General features: G+C 50.7%; 1 protein-coding gene and 1 long non-coding RNA gene across 5 annotated transcripts in view; one reads left to right on the forward strand and one right to left on the reverse strand.

The window, feature by feature from the left end:
- Positions 1-133: 133 nt before the first annotated feature.
- Positions 134-8,684, reverse strand: GRPEL1 (GrpE like 1, mitochondrial). 2 transcript variants are annotated; one of them, XM_003898440.2, is made up of 4 exons: positions 8,449-8,684; positions 4,444-4,606; positions 2,767-2,848; positions 134-1,295 (listed from the first exon to the last, which is right to left on the reverse strand). In XM_003898440.2, the coding sequence occupies exons 1-4, from the start codon at positions 8,508-8,510 to the stop codon at positions 949-951; spliced, it is 654 nt and encodes a 217-aa protein (XP_003898489.1). In that variant the 5' UTR covers positions 8,511-8,684; the 3' UTR covers positions 134-948. The 2 variants fall into 2 exon arrangements, with proteins under 2 accessions (XP_003898489.1, XP_031520607.1); XM_031664747.1 differs by lacking the exon at positions 8,449-8,684 and adding an exon at positions 7,559-7,644.
- LOC103884185 overlaps positions 5,259-18,093 on the forward strand; it is a 66,829-nt gene continuing 53,994 nt past the window's right edge. Inside the window, exons 1-3 of one of the 3 annotated variants that reach the window (XR_004182861.1) lie at positions 5,259-5,575; positions 6,653-9,193; positions 11,299-12,566. This is a non-coding gene — a long non-coding RNA (uncharacterized LOC103884185). Of the gene's footprint in view, positions 5,576-6,652; positions 9,194-11,298; positions 12,567-18,093 lie in introns of those variants that run through there. The other 2 variants (XR_004182862.1, XR_002521919.2) reach the window with 2 other exon arrangements.

An 18,093-nucleotide genomic window follows, 5' to 3' on the forward strand; every position in this document is an offset into this window, starting at 1 on the left:
TGTACGTGAGTGTGCACGCACGTACATGTCAGGCTGACAGCTTCAGGGCTGGAGCAGAGAATGGGAAGGCTAAGCCATGCTTGCCTCAGTGGCAAGGATCTCCACAAGTGGACACAAAATTGTTATCAGAAAGTAGGAAAATAAACATTAGGGCTTTAATCCTCTTAAATAAAATTTTTAAATTAAACATTAACATTTAAAGTACACCAAGCGTGCAGTCCTATTTTGAGAAAGTCCATTTTGCCAGGGAATATACCTTGAGGTCGTTAGTAACTAGTTGAATATGATTTAAATATGTCTGCATTTAGATGAACAGAACAGGGTAAAAGGACCTTTGCCAAGCCAAACTCAATTCCTGGCCAAATAATGGTGCTGAGAATTGTCAGTGCCCACGCCCATTTCTCAGTGGTCAGTTTCAGCCGCTGTTGACTGATGACAAACGAACTCACTATGTTCTTCATAAAGATCATTTTTTGTATGGAAAATGTTTCAACTCTTGCCTTTCCTTCAGCGAATGAAATGTGATGGGCTAAATATGCCAGTCACTCATGCGCCGCAGTGAGCTGCAGGGACACATGGTGCAGACTGGCGCGTCCAGGTAGCCAAACAGAATTCCCCAAGACCTTTTATTTGTTTAAAATACTTTGGTGTCAGCAGAGTCTGAGCAGACACATTACTCATGATGCTCAGGAGACCTGGCAGAGCCCGCTGAGCTCTTCTAAGTATGTGGAACTATTCAACGCGTGGCACTAAAAGGCAACAGACTCCCGAATTACAGTTCATTAACGCAGTTATGCAACCCGCTTCATTTTCTGTTTAGCCACTGGTTACTTAAGGTTTCCAACAAGGTTTGGGAAAAGGTCACATGTACTCAAAGATGAGACACAATGAACCAGCCTTAAGAGTTACAGCAAGTGAGTTTAAAAACACCCACCCCATCAATAGCAGCTAAGCTTCCTTCACCACCCCCACCAGGGCGGGTCTCAGAGTGCGCCCATGCAGCTTGTACCCCACTTTGCTAACTAGGGCCACTGTGCCCGGCTCCTTCCCCTCAACGGGCGTGTGGAACAAGGCCTCATGTTCATAAGGGTCGAACTTGGCTCCGACAGGGTTCAACTTGAGCAAGCCGTGCTTTGTGAACACCTTCTGGATCTGGACTTCAGTCATGACCAGCCCCTCATAGAGGTTCTTCAGGTGAGGGTTATCGTCTTTAATTTCTTCTTTAGGAACACACTGTGTTGCCTTCTCCAGAACGTCTGCCACCTCCAACAAGTCCTTGCAGAAGGCTTGAATGCCTGAAGTTAAAGAAGATCATTTGCACTCCACACCAACTGCACAGGGCAATTCCAACCTGAGCACTGCTGACCTGATGTGGAGGCTATTTTTTTTTTTTTTTTTTTTTGAGGCGGAGTCTCCCTCTGTCGCCCAGGCTGGAGTGCAGTGGCCGGATCTCAGCTCACTGCAAGCTCCGCCTCCCAGGTTCACGCCATTCTCCTGCCTCAGCCTCCCAAGTAGCTGGGACTACAGGCGCCCGCCACCTCGCCCGGCTAGATTTTTGTATTTTTTAGTAGAGACGGGGTTTCACCGTGTTAGCCAGGATGGTCTCGATCTCCTGACCTCGTGATCCGCCCATCTCGGCCTCCCAAAGTGCTGGGATTACAGGCTTGAGCCACCGCGCCCGGCCAAGGCTATTTAATAACTTGTCAAATCAGTTGCCTCAGAATTCCAATAGCTCAGTAACTTCAACAACACAAAACCCTCAAAAGCTATTTGTGGGATGAGACCCAGAATTTACTAAATTTAGAATTTACTAAAATGTGAAGAAAGGGGGGAAAATACCCTTGAGACATCCAAGCCCAGATGTCAAGTAAGCAGTAAGATATAGAGGACTGGAACTCAGAAGATCCGAGTTTGAAGCTGAGACTTGTGTGTGGATGCCATTAAGCCCATAAGAGTGTGTAAGTCACCCAGGGAGCACAGCAAGGGGAGAGAACCTAGGCCTGGTACTGAGTCCCAAGAGCCCAGATATTTACAGGTCAGAAAGGGTAAGAACCAACAAAGCACATTACCACAAAGAGAGGCAGAATACCAAGAAACAGGCCACAGCATCCAGGAAAAAAGTGTTTCAAGGAGCGCTTCAATCTCTGTGAACGCGGCACAGACTCTGGTTCTTAGTTTCCACGTAGCCTCTCACCCTGTCTGACCCGGGGCAGGCCTTTTACCCTCCACTGAGCCTTAGGTTCTGCACCTCTAATACCCACTGTCTGTCACGCAGAGACCCGCAGCCAGCACTCAAACACCAGCCTGTGGAGTTGGGAGCCTGGGTTATGTACCAGCTTTGTGATGTGGGGCAGGTGACTAAACCGCAATGATCTCAACTGTAAAAATGGGAAGAACAGTGACAAAAACATCCAAAGGTGGCAATGCATATAGCATGCTGGGAGTTCTGAAGTGATGCCAGTGTTACTTCCGGAGGGCTAAGGGGATGGGCATCAGAGGCTGACCTACTGCAGGTTCCCACCGAGGTCTCTGTGTGGGGCAGGACACACCTATTTACAATTCTTCATGCTAGTCTCAGCTACTTATTTCTGCTCCTCCAGACACCTTTGCTGTTGGGCCATCATAAAAAAAAAAAATGCAGGGGATGCAACTGCTGGGCCCCCCGCCCCACAGCCTTGCTCTCTGACACTTCCATATGCATGGCCTTCCCCTTCCCCACCCCATTATCTTCTTTTCAGAATCAACACCATGTTATGTTGAACGTACCATATAATTTTGCCTCCTCCACCAATTTCTGGCTCCTCTGCCGCAAGTTCTCAGTGTCTGCCAAAGCTCGTTTATATTTTTCCTAAAATAAAAAAAATATTTTTAAATATTTTTAAATTTTTTTTTGAGACGGAGTCTTGCTGTCTGTCGCCCAGGTTGGAGTGCAGTGGTGTGATCTCGGCTCACTGCAAGCTCCGCTTCCCAGGTTCATGCCATTCTCCTGCCTCAGCCTCCCAAGTAGCTGGGACTACAGGTGCCCGCCACCATGCCCGGCTAATTTTTTGTATTTTTAGTAAAGACGGGGTTTCACCGTGTTAGCCAGGATGGTTTTCATCTCCTGACCTTGTGATCTGCCCGACTCAGCCTCCCAAAGTGCTGGGATTACAGGTGTGAGCCACCACGCCCGGCTGGGAGATTTATATTAATATGGAACAAAGTCATAGGAAAGCGAGCTTGATTGGAAAATGGCTGTGTAACTAACTGCAAGTCAAAACAGAAGTAATATCACTGCCTTTGAAATATGACTAAGAAGGGTAGCTTAACGAAAGCTTAATAAAAGCTGCACTCAGGATCTTTTGCTATGTTCAATGTTACCCAGAGGTGGCTCAGTTCAAACACTCTTTGTGTAATCATCATCTGAGTTCTAGTATATTCCTCATGTCTCACCATCTTCCTGTAAGCTCACTCATCTGAGCTTTTCTCTCTTTTTTTTTTTTTTTTTTTGAGACAGGGTATTGTGCTATTGCCCAGGCTGGAGTGAAGTGGTGTAATCTCGGCTCACTGCAGCCTCAACCTCCTGGGCTCAAGCAATTCTCCCACCTCAGCCACCTGGGTTGCTGGGACTACAGGAGTGCACTACCACGCCCAGCTAATTTTTATTTTATTTTTTTAGAGATGGAGTCTCACTATGTTGCCCAGGCTGGTCTTGAACACCTGGGCTCAAGCAATCCTCTTGCCTCAGCCTTCCAAAGTGCTATCAGAGGGGTAAGCCACTGCGCCCAGCTAGCTTTTCTCTTTTTAACATTTACTAAATTGCTCTGTGGGGGCCTCTAGACTGCATCCATTTTCAGTCTTCAGGTAATCACTGTGCAGTGGCAAGGAGTAAGAGCTCCAAGTCTAGATGGTCCTGGTTCAAGTCCCGGCTCTGCACCTGGCAGCCAGGATTAACATATGTAACGGGTTTGGAATGGTGCCAGCACTCAGGGTTTGTCATCATTCTCAAATCCTTAAAGAACTTGATTTGTGCCACCCATGTGTTTTCACATGGAGTAATAATTCATGTTCCTAGTTCACAAACCTACCTGCCTATGAGAGCATGACATAAAACCATACTCCAGCTTCCAACTCCGGTACTTGAAATTTTCTGCTTCCTCTCCTAAGTCCCAACCTAAACAACCATACTGAGCATTCCTCATTTGTAAAGATGATTTTAAGTTTTAATTCAATGACAAATGATAGCATGTAAAGTTCATTCTCTTGCCAGAACCACAGCCACATAGGATTTGGGTTCTAGTCTTTGCTTTGGCAGTAACTTGCCACCTGGGCCCACTGCAGGCCATGGACAACGGCTTAACTCTGGCTTTAGTCTGTCACCAATGAAGCCTGGAACCCTTTATGTGGCCCAGGAGAGAAACAGTTCAGCCAAGCCCACTCCCACAGGAGCCTGACAGTCCTCACCACAGTCTCCTTCAGCTGCTCCTCCAACTTAACCTTCTCTTCCAGGAGGCTCTTCTCTGTAGCAGGAGGATCTGCCTTCTGTTCACTCTGACCCATGTCCTCTTCCAGGTTCTGGCCACTGTTCTTTTGTTTCGTGGCTGTGCACAACAAGCGGGGAGATGGCCTGCAGGGAAGTCCACACACGAGAAACGAACACTTTGTTTCTGTGTTTATTGAGGTCAGACGTATGATTTTAGAAACTTAAAATAGCTTCAAACTCTTTACTATTACTTGGGGAGAAAACATTTCTCTTAGATCTAATAAAGGCACACTATACTTGACATATAGAAGCTATACTAGTAAATAGTAAATATAAAAGCTATAAGTCATATACAGTGTGCCTTTATTAGATCTAAGATAAACATATATATATATATTTTAGAGACAGGGTTGCTGTCTCTCTCTCTCTCTCTATATATATATATTTTTTTTTTTTGGAGAGAGAGAGTCTTGCTCTGTCATCCAGACTGCAACCTCTGTCTCTTGGGTTCAAGGGATACTCCTACCTCAACCGCCTGAGTAGCTGGGACTATAGTCGCTCGTCACCACACCCGGCTAATTTTTTGTATTTTTAGTAGAGATGGGGTTTCACTATGTTGGCCAGGCTGGTCTTGTACTCCTGACCTTAAGTGATCTGCCCGCCTTGTCCTCCCAAAGTGCTAGGATTACAGGAGTGAGCCCCCGCGCCTGGCCTCTCTTATGTATTTTTAGAGACAGGGTCTCGCTGTCACCCAAGCTAGAGTACGGTGGTACAATCATAACTCACTGTAACCCTGAACTCCTGGGCTCAAGTGATCCTCCCCCCTCAGTCTCCCAGAGTGCTGGGATTACAGGCATGAGCCACTGTGCCTGTCTTTTTTTATTTTTATAAGATCTTCTGTAGTACATGCCTAAACTTACATGTCAATGTGCCAAGTTACAGTAGTTGGTACACAATAGTACTAACCTCCTTCTCTTTCCATTCTAAGGTGACTGAGACAGTCTGCCCAGACCTAACCACCTACTTATGGAATAGCTACTACTAGAGTGAGGCCGGCCTATTGCTGATCCTGGTAACAAAGATAGACCCAGCAGTGATCTTGCAAAAAAGAAGGTATCTAAACACAAAGAACTGTAATTTGGGATTTAAAAGTGATTAAGACAGGCTCGGTGGCTCACGCCTGTAATCCCAGCACTTTGGGAGGCCAAAGCAGGTGGATCACCTGAGGTCAGGAGTTCGAGACCAGCCTGACCAACATGGAGAAACCCCGTCTCTACTAAAAATACAAAATTAGCCGGGCATAGTGGTGCATGCCTGTAATCCCAGCTACTTGGGAGGCTGAAGCAGGAGAATCGTTTGAAGCCGGGAGGCGGAGGTTGCGGTGAGCCGAGATCTCGTCACTGCACTCCAGTCTGGGCAACAAGAGGAAAATTCCGTCTAAGAGTTACACAAAAGGGATCAGAGGTGGAATGACAGGATAGATGCAGCTTCAGAAAGAATAAACTGCTTGGACAAAGGCATGAAGACAGGAAAGTATGGGGTACGTACGGTGAACTAGACCAAGACCAAGTGATAAGCCCAGGTCACAAAGCCATTAACAAATGATAAAATAAAGTCTTAAAACCTAGATTTCTTCACCAGGACCAGAGAACCTTTTTTTTTTGAGACAGAGTCTCACTCAGTTGCCCAGGCTGGAGTGCAGTGGTGCCATCTTGGTTCACTGCAAGCTCTGCCTCCCGGGTTCACGCCATTCTCCTGCCTCAGCCTCCTGAGTAGCTGGGACTACAGGCGCCTGCCACCATACCCGGCTAATTTTGTGTATGTATTTTTAGTAGAGATGGGGTTTCACCGTGTTAGCCAGGATGACCTCAATCTCCTCCCCTCGTGATCTGCCCACCTCAACCCCACGTTCGCAAGCCCGAGACCCCTCTCACCCCAGTACTGGGAGTAGCTGGGACTACAGGCATCCACCAACACGCCTGGCTAATTTTATTATTATTTTTTTTTAGTAGAGACAGGGTTTCACCATGTTAGCCCGGATGGTCTATGATCTCCTGACCTCGTGATCTGCCCACCTCAGCCTCCCAAAGTGCTGGGATTACAGGTGTGAGCCACCACACCCGGCCAGAACCTCTTTTTAAATTAGGCCAGTCCAATCTGAGAATAAGCTACATTCAATTTTCTTCCCAGATTAAAACTGCTTCAACGAATAGGAAGGCTGCCAGCACACAGAACTTACAGTCAAGGTTGTTTATTGCAGCACTGCAGAGCGACAAGTTGGAAACAATATTTGCCAGTGAGGAAATGGTTGAATAAACTTGCTAACACAATCTGGAATATTATGCAGCTCCTAAAAATGGGTTAAACTGCCATTTATTGGATACACTTTGGGTGTTCTGTTAAGGAATGCAACTTACAGAAAAATACACAAAACAGGATCCTATTTTTGTAAAGACAAACTAGAAATCCTGTGTACTTACTATTATCTCAGATCTGTGGAAAGAAGTGGAGTGGAAGCATCTTACAGTCTTGCCATGGGGGTGGAGAGCGATGACCATTTTACATTTTTACTCTTGTGAATTTAAAAAACTAAGAATTTAAATAAAAACTCAGTGTACTGTTGTGAAGCCCACCTCCCTCTCCAGCTGTTCTGCCTGGGGGTGTGACAGCCACCAGCCTTTCTGCAGGTCAGCTCTGCACTGACCCCTTTCCAAAGCACAGCCAACACAAAGTGTGGCCAGGAATGCAACAGGACCCACACCCAGGGCCATCTCATTCTGCAGAGGGAAACTGAGTCTCAGAAAGCCCAGTAACTACTCTGAGAGCTATGACTACCAGTCAGCTCTCCTCCCTTTCCCTAGTTAAGCATCTTTCCACAAAACTACCATTCTAGAGACAGAAATGATGATGACTCGGTGGTCGCTTTCCTGGCAATTAATTCCAATACAAAACCACCAATTACTTTACCAAATTCTTTTTACTCAAGTATTCCACGTGGGTCGCTGCTCTTGGCTCCTATGTTTTTAAGATATAATCTATTAAGCTCGCACTTACCCCTTAATCACCTCGACTGAAAGTGATCTTCACCTCACCTACCTGCTCTCTTTCAGGGAAAAACCGCTTCTCACTGCCCAGCTTTTGGCCAATTTGGCCCTCAGTGGCTTCTCTAATCAATAACTTGGTTCTAGGCAGCTCCTCCAGCAAGTACTTGCCATACTAACTTCTGAGGTAGAACTTTTAAAAAGCAGAAGCAGCAGGTTTGAAAAAAAAAGGGCACTGACTCTCGTGGCCCTCAGGCCCGAAATGTGCGCCTGTCTCAACAAACTCTTCGTCCAGCAGCGGCACAGGCTCGACTGCTCTTTTGATCTCACACGCTGCAGAAGGTGGAGTGAAGGAATTCGAGGCCGAGTGGAAAAAGCCCGTGAACGGGCAACACGCACCTTGCGACACGAAGTTTCCCGATCACCGCTGTGGCCCCGGCCTCGAGCCGCCGCACGGAAATGAGTAACAGCTCCTGCCTAGGGCACACCCGGCCGGGCTCGGCCTCGCTGCGTGACCTTGGACAAGTCTCGGGCTTCTTTGGTCGCTTTTTCAACCGCACAAGTTGCGGCTGCCTCTGCGCCCGTGAGCGCCGAGGTCGTGAACGCGCGCGAGGCGTCGCCGCTGGCCCTGGACCACACGCGCACGTGGACCACCGTACCTTCCGAGCCAGACGCCCCAGTGCTGCGGTACTCTCCTGACACGGCGCGCGCCCACTCCACCCTTCCCGCCCAGGCGGCCATGCTTGGCCTCTCCAGAACCCCGAACGGAGAGCCTGGCCGCAGAGCAGGCCCCAGCGGGGCGATCCGCGTCCCGCAGCGGGGAACCGCGAGCCTGGGGATGCCCAGCTCCGGGGCCGGGGAGGAGGCCCCGGGGCCAGGAAAGGTCCCCATCGGAGCGGGAGGTCGCGCTCCCACCTCAGCTTAGGGAGGCCAAGTGCCCCTTACCTGAGAGACAACGCCAAAGCCGGAAGACTGCGCCGCGCCAGCCTCACGCACTGAGCCGCCATGACTGCCACTGCCTGCCGCCGCCGTCGCCGCGCACGCACCAAGCGTGCGTGCAGGCAGCTATACCCACTTTTCCGCCCTACTACTTCGCCTCAGCCAATCCGTAACCGCTTTTCCTGTTATGGACAGGCAATAGTCACCAATAATTGTGGGTCACGGAAGAGCATTTCCACCCCCCCGGTGGGCGGGGCCTGAGGCTTACCGGCGGCCGCGAAGAGGTGAAAGGTGAAGTGAGCATTGGGAGGAGCCTCCAGTAGGCGTGGCGATGCCGGGAGGAGCCAATGAGGAGGCAGCGTGAGGGGGTGGGCCCAGAGCCCGGGTTGGGGCGTGCGCGTTGCGAGCCGGCAGGGACTTCGGAGCCGGGGTTTGGGTAGGAGCCCAGTGCCAGTTTCCCGTTTCCCGGCCTGCACCCGCCAGTGCGCTGACACTCCGGGCCTCCCTTTGCTGTGGGAACGAGCGTGGGGAGCACTGTTCACCCTCACACCCTGGCTCCAGATCGGCGCGGAGCACTCCATGTTTGCTAAATGAAACTGAAGCCTCGGCGCGAGCGCCACCCAAACGGCGGCGCAGGTGCTTGAGAAATAACCGCGGAGGCAACCGCTTGGGAAGGCGCCCCCACCCCGACGCTGCTTCTCCGGGCGCCCGAGGCGGAGAGGAGAAGGCGCTGGGGTCTCCGTCTCAACCAGTGAGTTCTGGTGAAACGGGAAACAAAACCCAGGAAGCAAATGGGACAAAATGTTGGCGGTTTTGATGCTGGATGATGGGCATATGGGCGTGTGTTTTGTACCTTTCTGTTATCTTCAGTTTTCTCAAAACAGGAAAAACAGACTAAGAACAGCGTATAGAAAACATCGGGGCACAACTAAAGCTCATAAATGCACACGTCTTCATAACCTGACCTAGGTCCGTGCTGCTGTAGCGCATACCCCCAAGAGCAGAGGTGCTGGAAGAGCAGGGGCGGCGTGTTCTCATGGTCCCGGTGCCGGCCCCCAAGCGGGATTCCCGTGGGTGATAGGGCCTGGCTCCCGCTTTAGCACAGCGTGGCCTGGAGTGCAGTTCTGACTGCCAAGATCTGAGGACTGGAGCCCGTGCCCTCCCCAGGATCCCAGACTTAAGAGTCCCTGCCCTCCCCGGGATCCCAGGGCTCGATCCTGTGCCCTTCCCGGGATCCCGCGGGGGAGCCCATGCTCTCCCCAGGATCCCAGACTTAGAGCCCATGCCTCCCAGGATCCCAGACTTAGAACCCATGCCCTCCCCAGGATCCCAGGGCGCGAGTTGGTGGCTTCTCAAGTGGTGTGTTGCCTGCTTGTTACATTAGTGAAAGTAGGACCATTTGAGTAAAGGACCAAACTTTTATTCTTTTGCTTTTCTCTCATTGAAACCATTCAACCCATGCTGATTAACACCTACTGTTTGTCAGGTAATATGCCCCTTGCAGAAAGACGCAAAAATAAACCCCAAATGTGGGATGTTGTACAGGACAAATGACCTTGTCAATTAATACCAGTAATTAAGATAATAGTATAATTATGATGATGATATAATTAATTGGAGCCTGGAGGAAAAAAAAGAAAGTGGAACTGAACTATTAGAGAATAAACGAGCTTAAAAGATGCCATTGAATTGAATGCGTGGAACTTATTTGGATCATGACACAACAAACCAGCTTAAACGAGGCATTTGAGAGATAGGTGGGGGAAATTGGAATATAAACCGGGTATTAGATGAAAACTGGGAGTTATCGATACTTTTGGTAGGGAGCAGTAATGGCTGGTGGGTAAAATGTCCTAACCTTTAGAGATACAAACGGAAGTATTTACAGTAAATTGCCCCTATGTCTGGTATTCACTTTGTAAATTCTCCGTGAAAAAAAATTCAAGGACAGGTGAAACACAAGTGGCAACTGTTAGTAATGGTTGAAGCTGGGTGATGAATGCCACAGGAGTTATGACGATTTTCTTTTGCATGTGTTTGTAGTTTTCTGCGATACAATTTATTTTATTTTATATATATATTTTTTGAGACAGAGTCTCATTCTGTTGCCCAGGCTGGAGTGCAGTGGCGCGATCTCGGCTCACTGCAAACTCTGCCTCCCGGTTCAAGTGATTCTCATGCCTCAGCCTCCCTAATAGCTGGCACTACAGGTGTATGCTACCACGCTTGGCTAATTTTTTGTCTTTTTGGTAGAGATGGGGTTTCACCATGTTGCCTAGGCTGATCTCGAACTCCTGAGTTCAAGCAGTCTGGCGTTGTCAGCCTCCCAAAGTGCTAGGATTACAGGCATGAGCCACCACGGCCAGCCTTTCTGCAATAAAATTTAAAACAGTGTCTCGGCCGGGCCTGGTGGCTCACTCCTGTCATCCTGGCACTTTGGGAGGCCGAGGCAGGTGGATCATCAGAGGTCAGGAATTCGAGACCAGCCTGGCCAACATGGTGAAACCCCATTTCTACTAAAAAACAAAACAAAACAAAACAAAATAGCTGGGCATGGTGGCAGGCACCTGTAATCCCAGCTACTGGGGAGGCTGAGGCAGGAGAATCGCTTGAACCCGGGAGGCGGAGGTTGCAGTCAGCTGAGATCTCACCACTGCACTCCAGCCTGGATGACAGCAAGACTCTATCTCAAAAAACAAACAAAACCAAAACAGTATCTCATGTTTCTTATTGGCTGTGACCAAGTAACTTCATTGCTTTCAACCTTGATCTGCTCACCTGTAAAACTGAGACCTTATTATTTGTTGTGAGATTTAAAAGAGAAACATGTTCATTTCCTTCCTCTTTGGGGCTCAGAAGGAATCCGATGGGCGTCTTGCAGCTCCGAGCCTGATGAAGAATTGTAGCTGCTGTGCCTCAAGACAGATAAGCACAGGTCGTCCCAGTGGGGATGCCACCTTGGGGACTGTGAACCTCCGCTGAGGCCAGGCCATGCCCTATGTCTGTATCCCGAACTGCGGGATTTCTCTGATCCGCCAGGGAAAGGCCTGCCACCTCGTGGCCGCTTCAGGAACTGCTCCAAAGGCAGTCTGCTCTTGGGAACCTACCTGCTTAGGTAGCTCACTGAGATCTGGAACCGCAGCACACTGCAAGTTATCTTCACGTGGAGGTGAAGCTGCCTGTATGGAAGACTCTTGGATCAGTCGTCTGAGCACATGTCCAGCAATGGGCATGAGTGGCCTAGCCAGGGACTTGGGGTGCCGGAAGAGCCGACTGTACAGCACGTGGTGCCCCTAGCAAGGATTGGGTGGTGTTTAAAAAGAAAAAAAGGTCGTGCAGATGGTCTGACAGCCTGTCGACCGTGGGCGTGGTGCTCATAGCAGCTGAGCACTGCCGGGGTACCAGGCTGTGTGCTGGGTGCTTCAAAGATGTCCTCTTGTGGATCAGCCCATCTGTGGCGAGGAGGGGACCGGGCTCAGCCAGGTTAGATGTGACTTGCACAAGGTCATGTGAGTGAAAGGAAGGCAGAACTCTTGTGTATTTCTCCTGACTGATCCCAGATTTTGCGTCAGGACTGAAGACAGAACCCACATGTGTCCAGCACTGGGTGATTGCTGCCATGAGCTGCATTGCTGTGATCCCTCGGTGAGGGCATGGATTTTCATCCTTGTATTCAACTTTGAAAGAAGCAAATTTAGAAAGATACGAATATGATGGGCGTGGCAGACAGAATTTTAAAGGTGGGCCCACTGACTCGTACCCCTGGCTGTTCAGTTAAACACTAGCCTAGATGCTGCTGTGCAGGGACTTTGACGAAGGAATGAAAATCCCAAGCCATCTGACTTTGAGATCAGAGATGATCTGGTGGGCTTGACCTCCTGAGCTTAATGAAAGCAGGGAGCTTTTCCAGCTGTCAGCAGAGAGGAAGGTGTGAGAAAGACTGGAATTAACATTGCTGGTTTGAAGGAGGAAGGAGTTGTGTGAGAAGGTGTGTGGGTGACTTATAGGAGCAGGGAGTGGCCCCCAGCCATGGAATGAGGACCCCAGGCCTGCAGCCACCAGGAGCTGGACTTTCAGGGCCACCTGAATGCACCTGGAAGCGGATTCTCCCCCAGAGCCTCCAGGTAAGAGCTCATCCCTGCCACCACCTTGATTTAGACCTTGTAAGACCTGGAGTGGAGAACCCAGTTTAAATCACTTAAGCCATATGATAACCCTGTGGGGCAGGCATTACTTTTTTTCCCTCCCCATTTTATCTTTATTTTGGACTTTGGTACCCAGAATAGATTCATCATAAACCTTTGGTTCCCATTCTCACCTTCATGCCTGCCCTGTTCTTGGCCTGCTTCTGTTTGTTTCGTTGCTATAATCAACGTCCCTGGACCCATCACGCAGAAGCCGCCGAGGCTCCCAGGTTAAGAGACTTGCCTGGAAAAGCGTTAACTGACAGCTTGGCAGCAGAGCCACCGCTCCTTCCCCCTTGCGTGCTGGTTCCAAACCAAAAATGATGTTCTGGGTAAGAAAAATAGCAGCATAAGGGGCCACAGACGTTCGAGTTGAAATAATTAGAAATAACTTTCTGCAAAAAGAGCCAGACTTCACGAGAGGTAGTTTAATTGGGATAATGAGTTGCACGGGGAATGAGCAAATGCAAAGTTAATTAACAGTCATTTCCTTGAGACTAATCAAAGGAGAAAGATGGCCGTCTGGACCTTGTGGAACCCAGGTGTGACTCAGGTGCCTGCCGCTGGCATGGTCATTTCTTCCCTGTTGCAGCCAGGGCAGCCACAGAGGTGGGCGTGAGGGGGGCCTGGGCTGGCCTGAAGGACAGGGAAGGAAGGAGGAGGCAAACTTCATGGAGCTGGAGGAGATCTTAAAAGCCCATGGACGTGAGAGCTAAGTGGAATCAAAAGCTGATTAAGTCGTTCCTTAGAAGCCTACTGTGATTTGAGCCCTCCTGTGTGTGGGTCGAATCAGTCATTAGGCAGGAAAAAAGTCAGCACTGTGAAAAGCACTGTGGGTGAGGATTGGTGGGAGGCAGCGTTTCTCATTATCGAAATAATAGATGCTTATAGAAAGGTTGGAAACTGAATGATAAGATCATTTAAGAACATTAGCCCTTCTCCCCTGTGGTTCCCTTCTCCCCCCTGGTTCCTCTCTCTTGTCCCTGTTTAGGAAGTGGGGGGTGGGGCACTCGCTGCCTTCCCTTGCCCTTGCCCTTGCCCTTGGATTGATCGCAAACCCACAACTGGAGCCAACGGCATCATGAGGGGACAGCTCTGACCGTGTGGGCTGCCGGTGGGCAGAGATGAAGGGAGCCCCTCTGAATCCTGGTCTCTTCATTGGTACAGTGGGCCAGTACACGCGTGTTATTGTCGCACTTTTTCCAGATGCTTACCACTGTCAGTGACGTCGATCACCACCATTGCTGGTGTTCAGGGAGTGGGTGCTATGGCAAGTTTGCAGTGTGTGGCACTTTCTCAGGAGCTGTGCTTGAGGGCAGAGGGGCTCCCTGGGGCCGAGGCTGGGGGTGCTCATAGGCCTCCTGACCCTCTGCCCCTTCCCTTGCCACTGGAGGCCTGGGGGTGGCTGTCAGGAATCTTGGACGCTGATGCAGGGCCCCACAGGACGACATGGGAGCAGCAGGCACGCCTGCTGCTACTCTAGTTCCTAAGCCCCTCTGGATAGGGAACCACATCAACAGTAGCTTCAGCCAGAGATGTTTATTTCTCTAATGTGCAAAAGTCCGGGGGTCGGCAGTCCATGGCTCCCGTGATGGCTCTGTGGCCTCAGGTCATCAGGGACCCAGGCTCCTTCCAGCCTTCAGCTCTGTCCTCCTCAGGGTGTGGCCTGCACCTCACTGTGAGAGGGGAGCTCCAGGAACATCCCAGACAGAAGGGGGCAGAAGGGCAGGGATGCACTGCAGCTGTCTCCTTATATCCTATTGGCCAAAATGTGGTCACATGCCACACCTGGCTGCAAAGGATGCTGGGAAATGTAGTCTTTATTCCCAAGGGTCCACTTCCTGCTGACAATTCTGTTCCTGCGGATGACGGGAGAAAGAATGCTTGGGGACACTAGCATCAGCTCCTCCCTAAGCCTCTATGGCCCTTCTACCCTCACTTCCCTGGGCCCCTCCACTATTGGGATCTCATTGCCTTCCCTCAGCAGCCCATGAGACTGGGAGATCTGTTCACTTATCTGACATCCCCATAGTCTAGGGGGCCCGGTGCTTATTTTCCCCACCTCACTGTCAGTAAACTGAGGTGCAGAAAGGTGACCTGAGCCATTGTCGTCCACAGCCAGCAAGTGCTGGAGCCAGGGTTCGAACCCAAGTCTGTGCCAGCCCCGCCTGCAGCATCCACAGTGCAGAGACGCGGCCACATGGGAGCCTCCATGGCTGCCATAACAGATGAGCACACTGAGGCTCAGAGCAATAAACATTCTATCCTCGCGTGGTTCCGCAGGTCAGAGTCTGAAATCGGCCTCACTGGGCTAACGTCAAGGTGTTGGCAGGGCTGGCTTCTTCTGGAGGCTTCAGGGGAGAATCTGTTGCCTTGCCTTTTGCAATTTCTAGGTGGTGTGGTGCCCATCTGCTGTGGCTCATAGCCCCTTCCTCCATCGCTCCAGTCTCTCTCTCCATCCTCATGTGGCCTTCTCCCTGCCCCTCCTGCCCCATCTCAGTAGGACTTGCCCACAGGATTGGGACAGACTCCGCCTCTCAGGAGCCCTCATGCAATTGCCTTTGCACGGTGCCTTTGCCAGATAGAGTGACATTCACAGGTGCCAGGGATTAGGACGTGGGCATAACTGATGCCCTGAGTCAGCCTTGAGGCAGGAAGGGCCTGCTGACCAAGCCCTGAAGAGAAGTCCTGCCCCACGCTGCTTGGGTGTCAGGGAGGACGGTTTACACCTTGCCCAGGGCCAGGGAAGGCCAGGATGGGTGTGGCCAGGGCCTTTCTTAGACCTGCCCTGCCCCACCTCTCTCCCTTGGCCCTGCAGGGGCAGCTCTTCTGGGCGGAGGCCCAAGTCCTTTCTGTCCCTGGAAGACCCCAGCCTCTCTGACCCCCCAGGCATTCCTCTGTCACCCAAGGCTCAGGCAGGGGTGGAATGGGGTGGGAGCCTCCAAGACTCAGCACTGTGGTCAACCTTTTTGACTCCCACCCAAATTCCCCCACTCCTACTGTCCCGAGCACGGGTTTCATCCCTGTGCCCTGATTCTGGGGGAAATTGAAACCTATCATTTTGCCCAGCTCTTAAACAATTTACTTAACAGACTTACTTACTTTTCTTTCCTTTTTTTTTTTTTTTAAATGGAGTCTCACTCTGTTGCCCAGGCTGGAGTGCAATGGCACGATCTCTGCTCACTGCAACCTCTGCTTCCTGGGCTCAAGCGATTCTCCTGCCTCAGCCTCCCAAGTAGCTGGGATTACAGGCGCCCACCACCATGCCAGGCTAATTTTTGTATGGTTTTGAACTCCTGACCTCAAATGATCTGCCCGCCCCGGCCTCCCAAAGTGCTGGGATTACAGGTGTGAGCCACCATGCCTGGCCCTGTTTCTTTTTCTTAAAGCATCTTTGTGTGTCTTGGATTGGCAAAAGTGTATTTGAATGAAGGGGTGGCCCCTCCACGACTGTGGGTGTTTCTTGTTAGGTGGAATGAGAGACTTGAGAAAAGAAATGAGACACAGAGACAAAGTATAGAGAGAGAAAAAGTGGGCCCAGTGGACCAGCGCTCAGCATACAGAGGACCCACACCAGCACTGGTCTCTGAGTTCCCTCAGTATTTATTGATCATTATCTTTACCATCTTAGAAAAAGGGAAGTGGCAGGATAATAGGATCATCGCAGGGAGAAGGTCAGCAGTAAGACGTATGAATAAAGATCTCTGTGACATGAATAAGTTTAAGGAAAAGTGCTGTGACTTGATATGCATATGCAGGCATCTCCATAAACCTTTTTAGTGCGTAAAGAGCAGCATTGTGCTAGCAAGTCCCACCTTTTGCCCTAAGGCGGTTTCCTTCTTTCTCAGTAAACAGAACATACAATCAGGTTTTACACCGAGATGTTCCATTGCCCAGGGACAGGCAGGAGACAGATGCTTTTCTCTATCTCAACTGCCAAGAGGCCTTTCCTCTTATACTAGTCCTCCTCAGCACAGACCCTTCACGGGTGTCAGGCTGGGGGACGATCAGGTCTTTCCCTTCCCACGAGGCCATATTTCAGACTATCACATGGGGAGAAACCTTGGATAATACCTAGCTTTCCTAGGCAGAGGTCCCTGCGACCTTTGGCAGTGTATGACTTTCGGCAGTGTACGTGTCCCTGGGTACTTGAGATTAAGAGAATGGTGATGACTTTTCACAAGCATACTGCTTTCAGGCACTTGTTTAACAAAGCACACCCTGCACAGCCCAACATCTGTTAAACCTTGAGTCACCACAGCACATGTCTCTTACAAGGACAAGGTTGGGGGTAGGGTCACAGATTAACAGCATCTCAAATACAGAACAAAATGGAGTCTCTTATGTCTACTTCTTTCTATATAGACACAGTAACAGTGTGATCTCTCTTTCTTTTCCCCACATTTGAATGGAGCGGGATGAGAACAGGCTTCCTCGTTACCACAGCACCTGCCCCCTGCTACGGTGGCGTGGACCCTGGGCCATGTCTTCCAGACCCTCGTTTCTGTGCATCCCCAAGCTGGGGAGTCTTCTGGGCTCAGGGAAGTTTAGATGCCATCTCTGTGCTGGAGGATTTTGTGGCCAGGGTGTGTGATGGGCACCTCCCCCCAGGCTGTGCCCACAACGCGGCCCTTTCTCCACCTGCCATTCCTCTCCATGGTGGAGAGTGTCACTGTGGATGATCTCCCCAGCGGCTGGTGTCTGGAGGCCTCCTTGGTGGAGGATCAGCAGCACAGGGCAGGGGTCCGCTCTGTCCTCCACTGTCTCAGTGGCTCCGCCTGCCAATGAGCAAGCACGTGAGGGCGGGCCTCTGGGGGTCTGTGCAGATGACAGCCAAGCTTCGCCCCTCACCGCCCTGGTTTCCGGTGATAGCTGTGTCCCGGATTTGACTGCTTCCTCTTAGGCAACCTGGAAAACACACCCTCTAAGGGAATTTTCTGAATGAAAGGTTTCCCTTGCAACAGAAGCAAAGCCAGACACCCCACAGAGAGGCAAATTGGAAGTTGACCCCGGCCTCCAGGGAGAAGCCCCTCCACCCACCCTGTGGCTGACCTTCAGCCCTGTCGCTCATCCAAGAAGCCCAGAGCCTGACTCTGCTCCTGCGCTGTGTGCTCCCCTGCCCCCCGTGTGCTGCCCCACTGTGTGCTGGCCCCCATGCGCTGCCCCACTGTGTGCTGGGGGCACCCTGTGTGCTGCCTTACTGTGCACTGACCCTTGTGTGCTGCCCCACCATGCGCTGCCCCACTGTGTGCTGGCCTCTGTGCGCTGTGCTGTGTCTTGGCCCATGTGCTGCCCCACTGTGTGCTGGTCCCTGTGTGCTGCCCCACTGTGTGCTGCACGGTGGGCAGCTCCAAACCCCACATGTGCGAGCGGAAGCACCTGGAGCGTGCAGCACACACTCATGGCCCAAATACTGTTTCTCAAAAGTTGGGTTGGAAAACATGACTAATGTTTTAAAGCATTTTTG

The sequence above is a fragment of the Papio anubis genome, chromosome 3, assembly GCF_008728515.1.
Source record: "Papio anubis isolate 15944 chromosome 3, Panubis1.0, whole genome shotgun sequence".
NCBI lineage: Eukaryota > Metazoa > Chordata > Mammalia > Primates > Cercopithecidae > Papio > Papio anubis.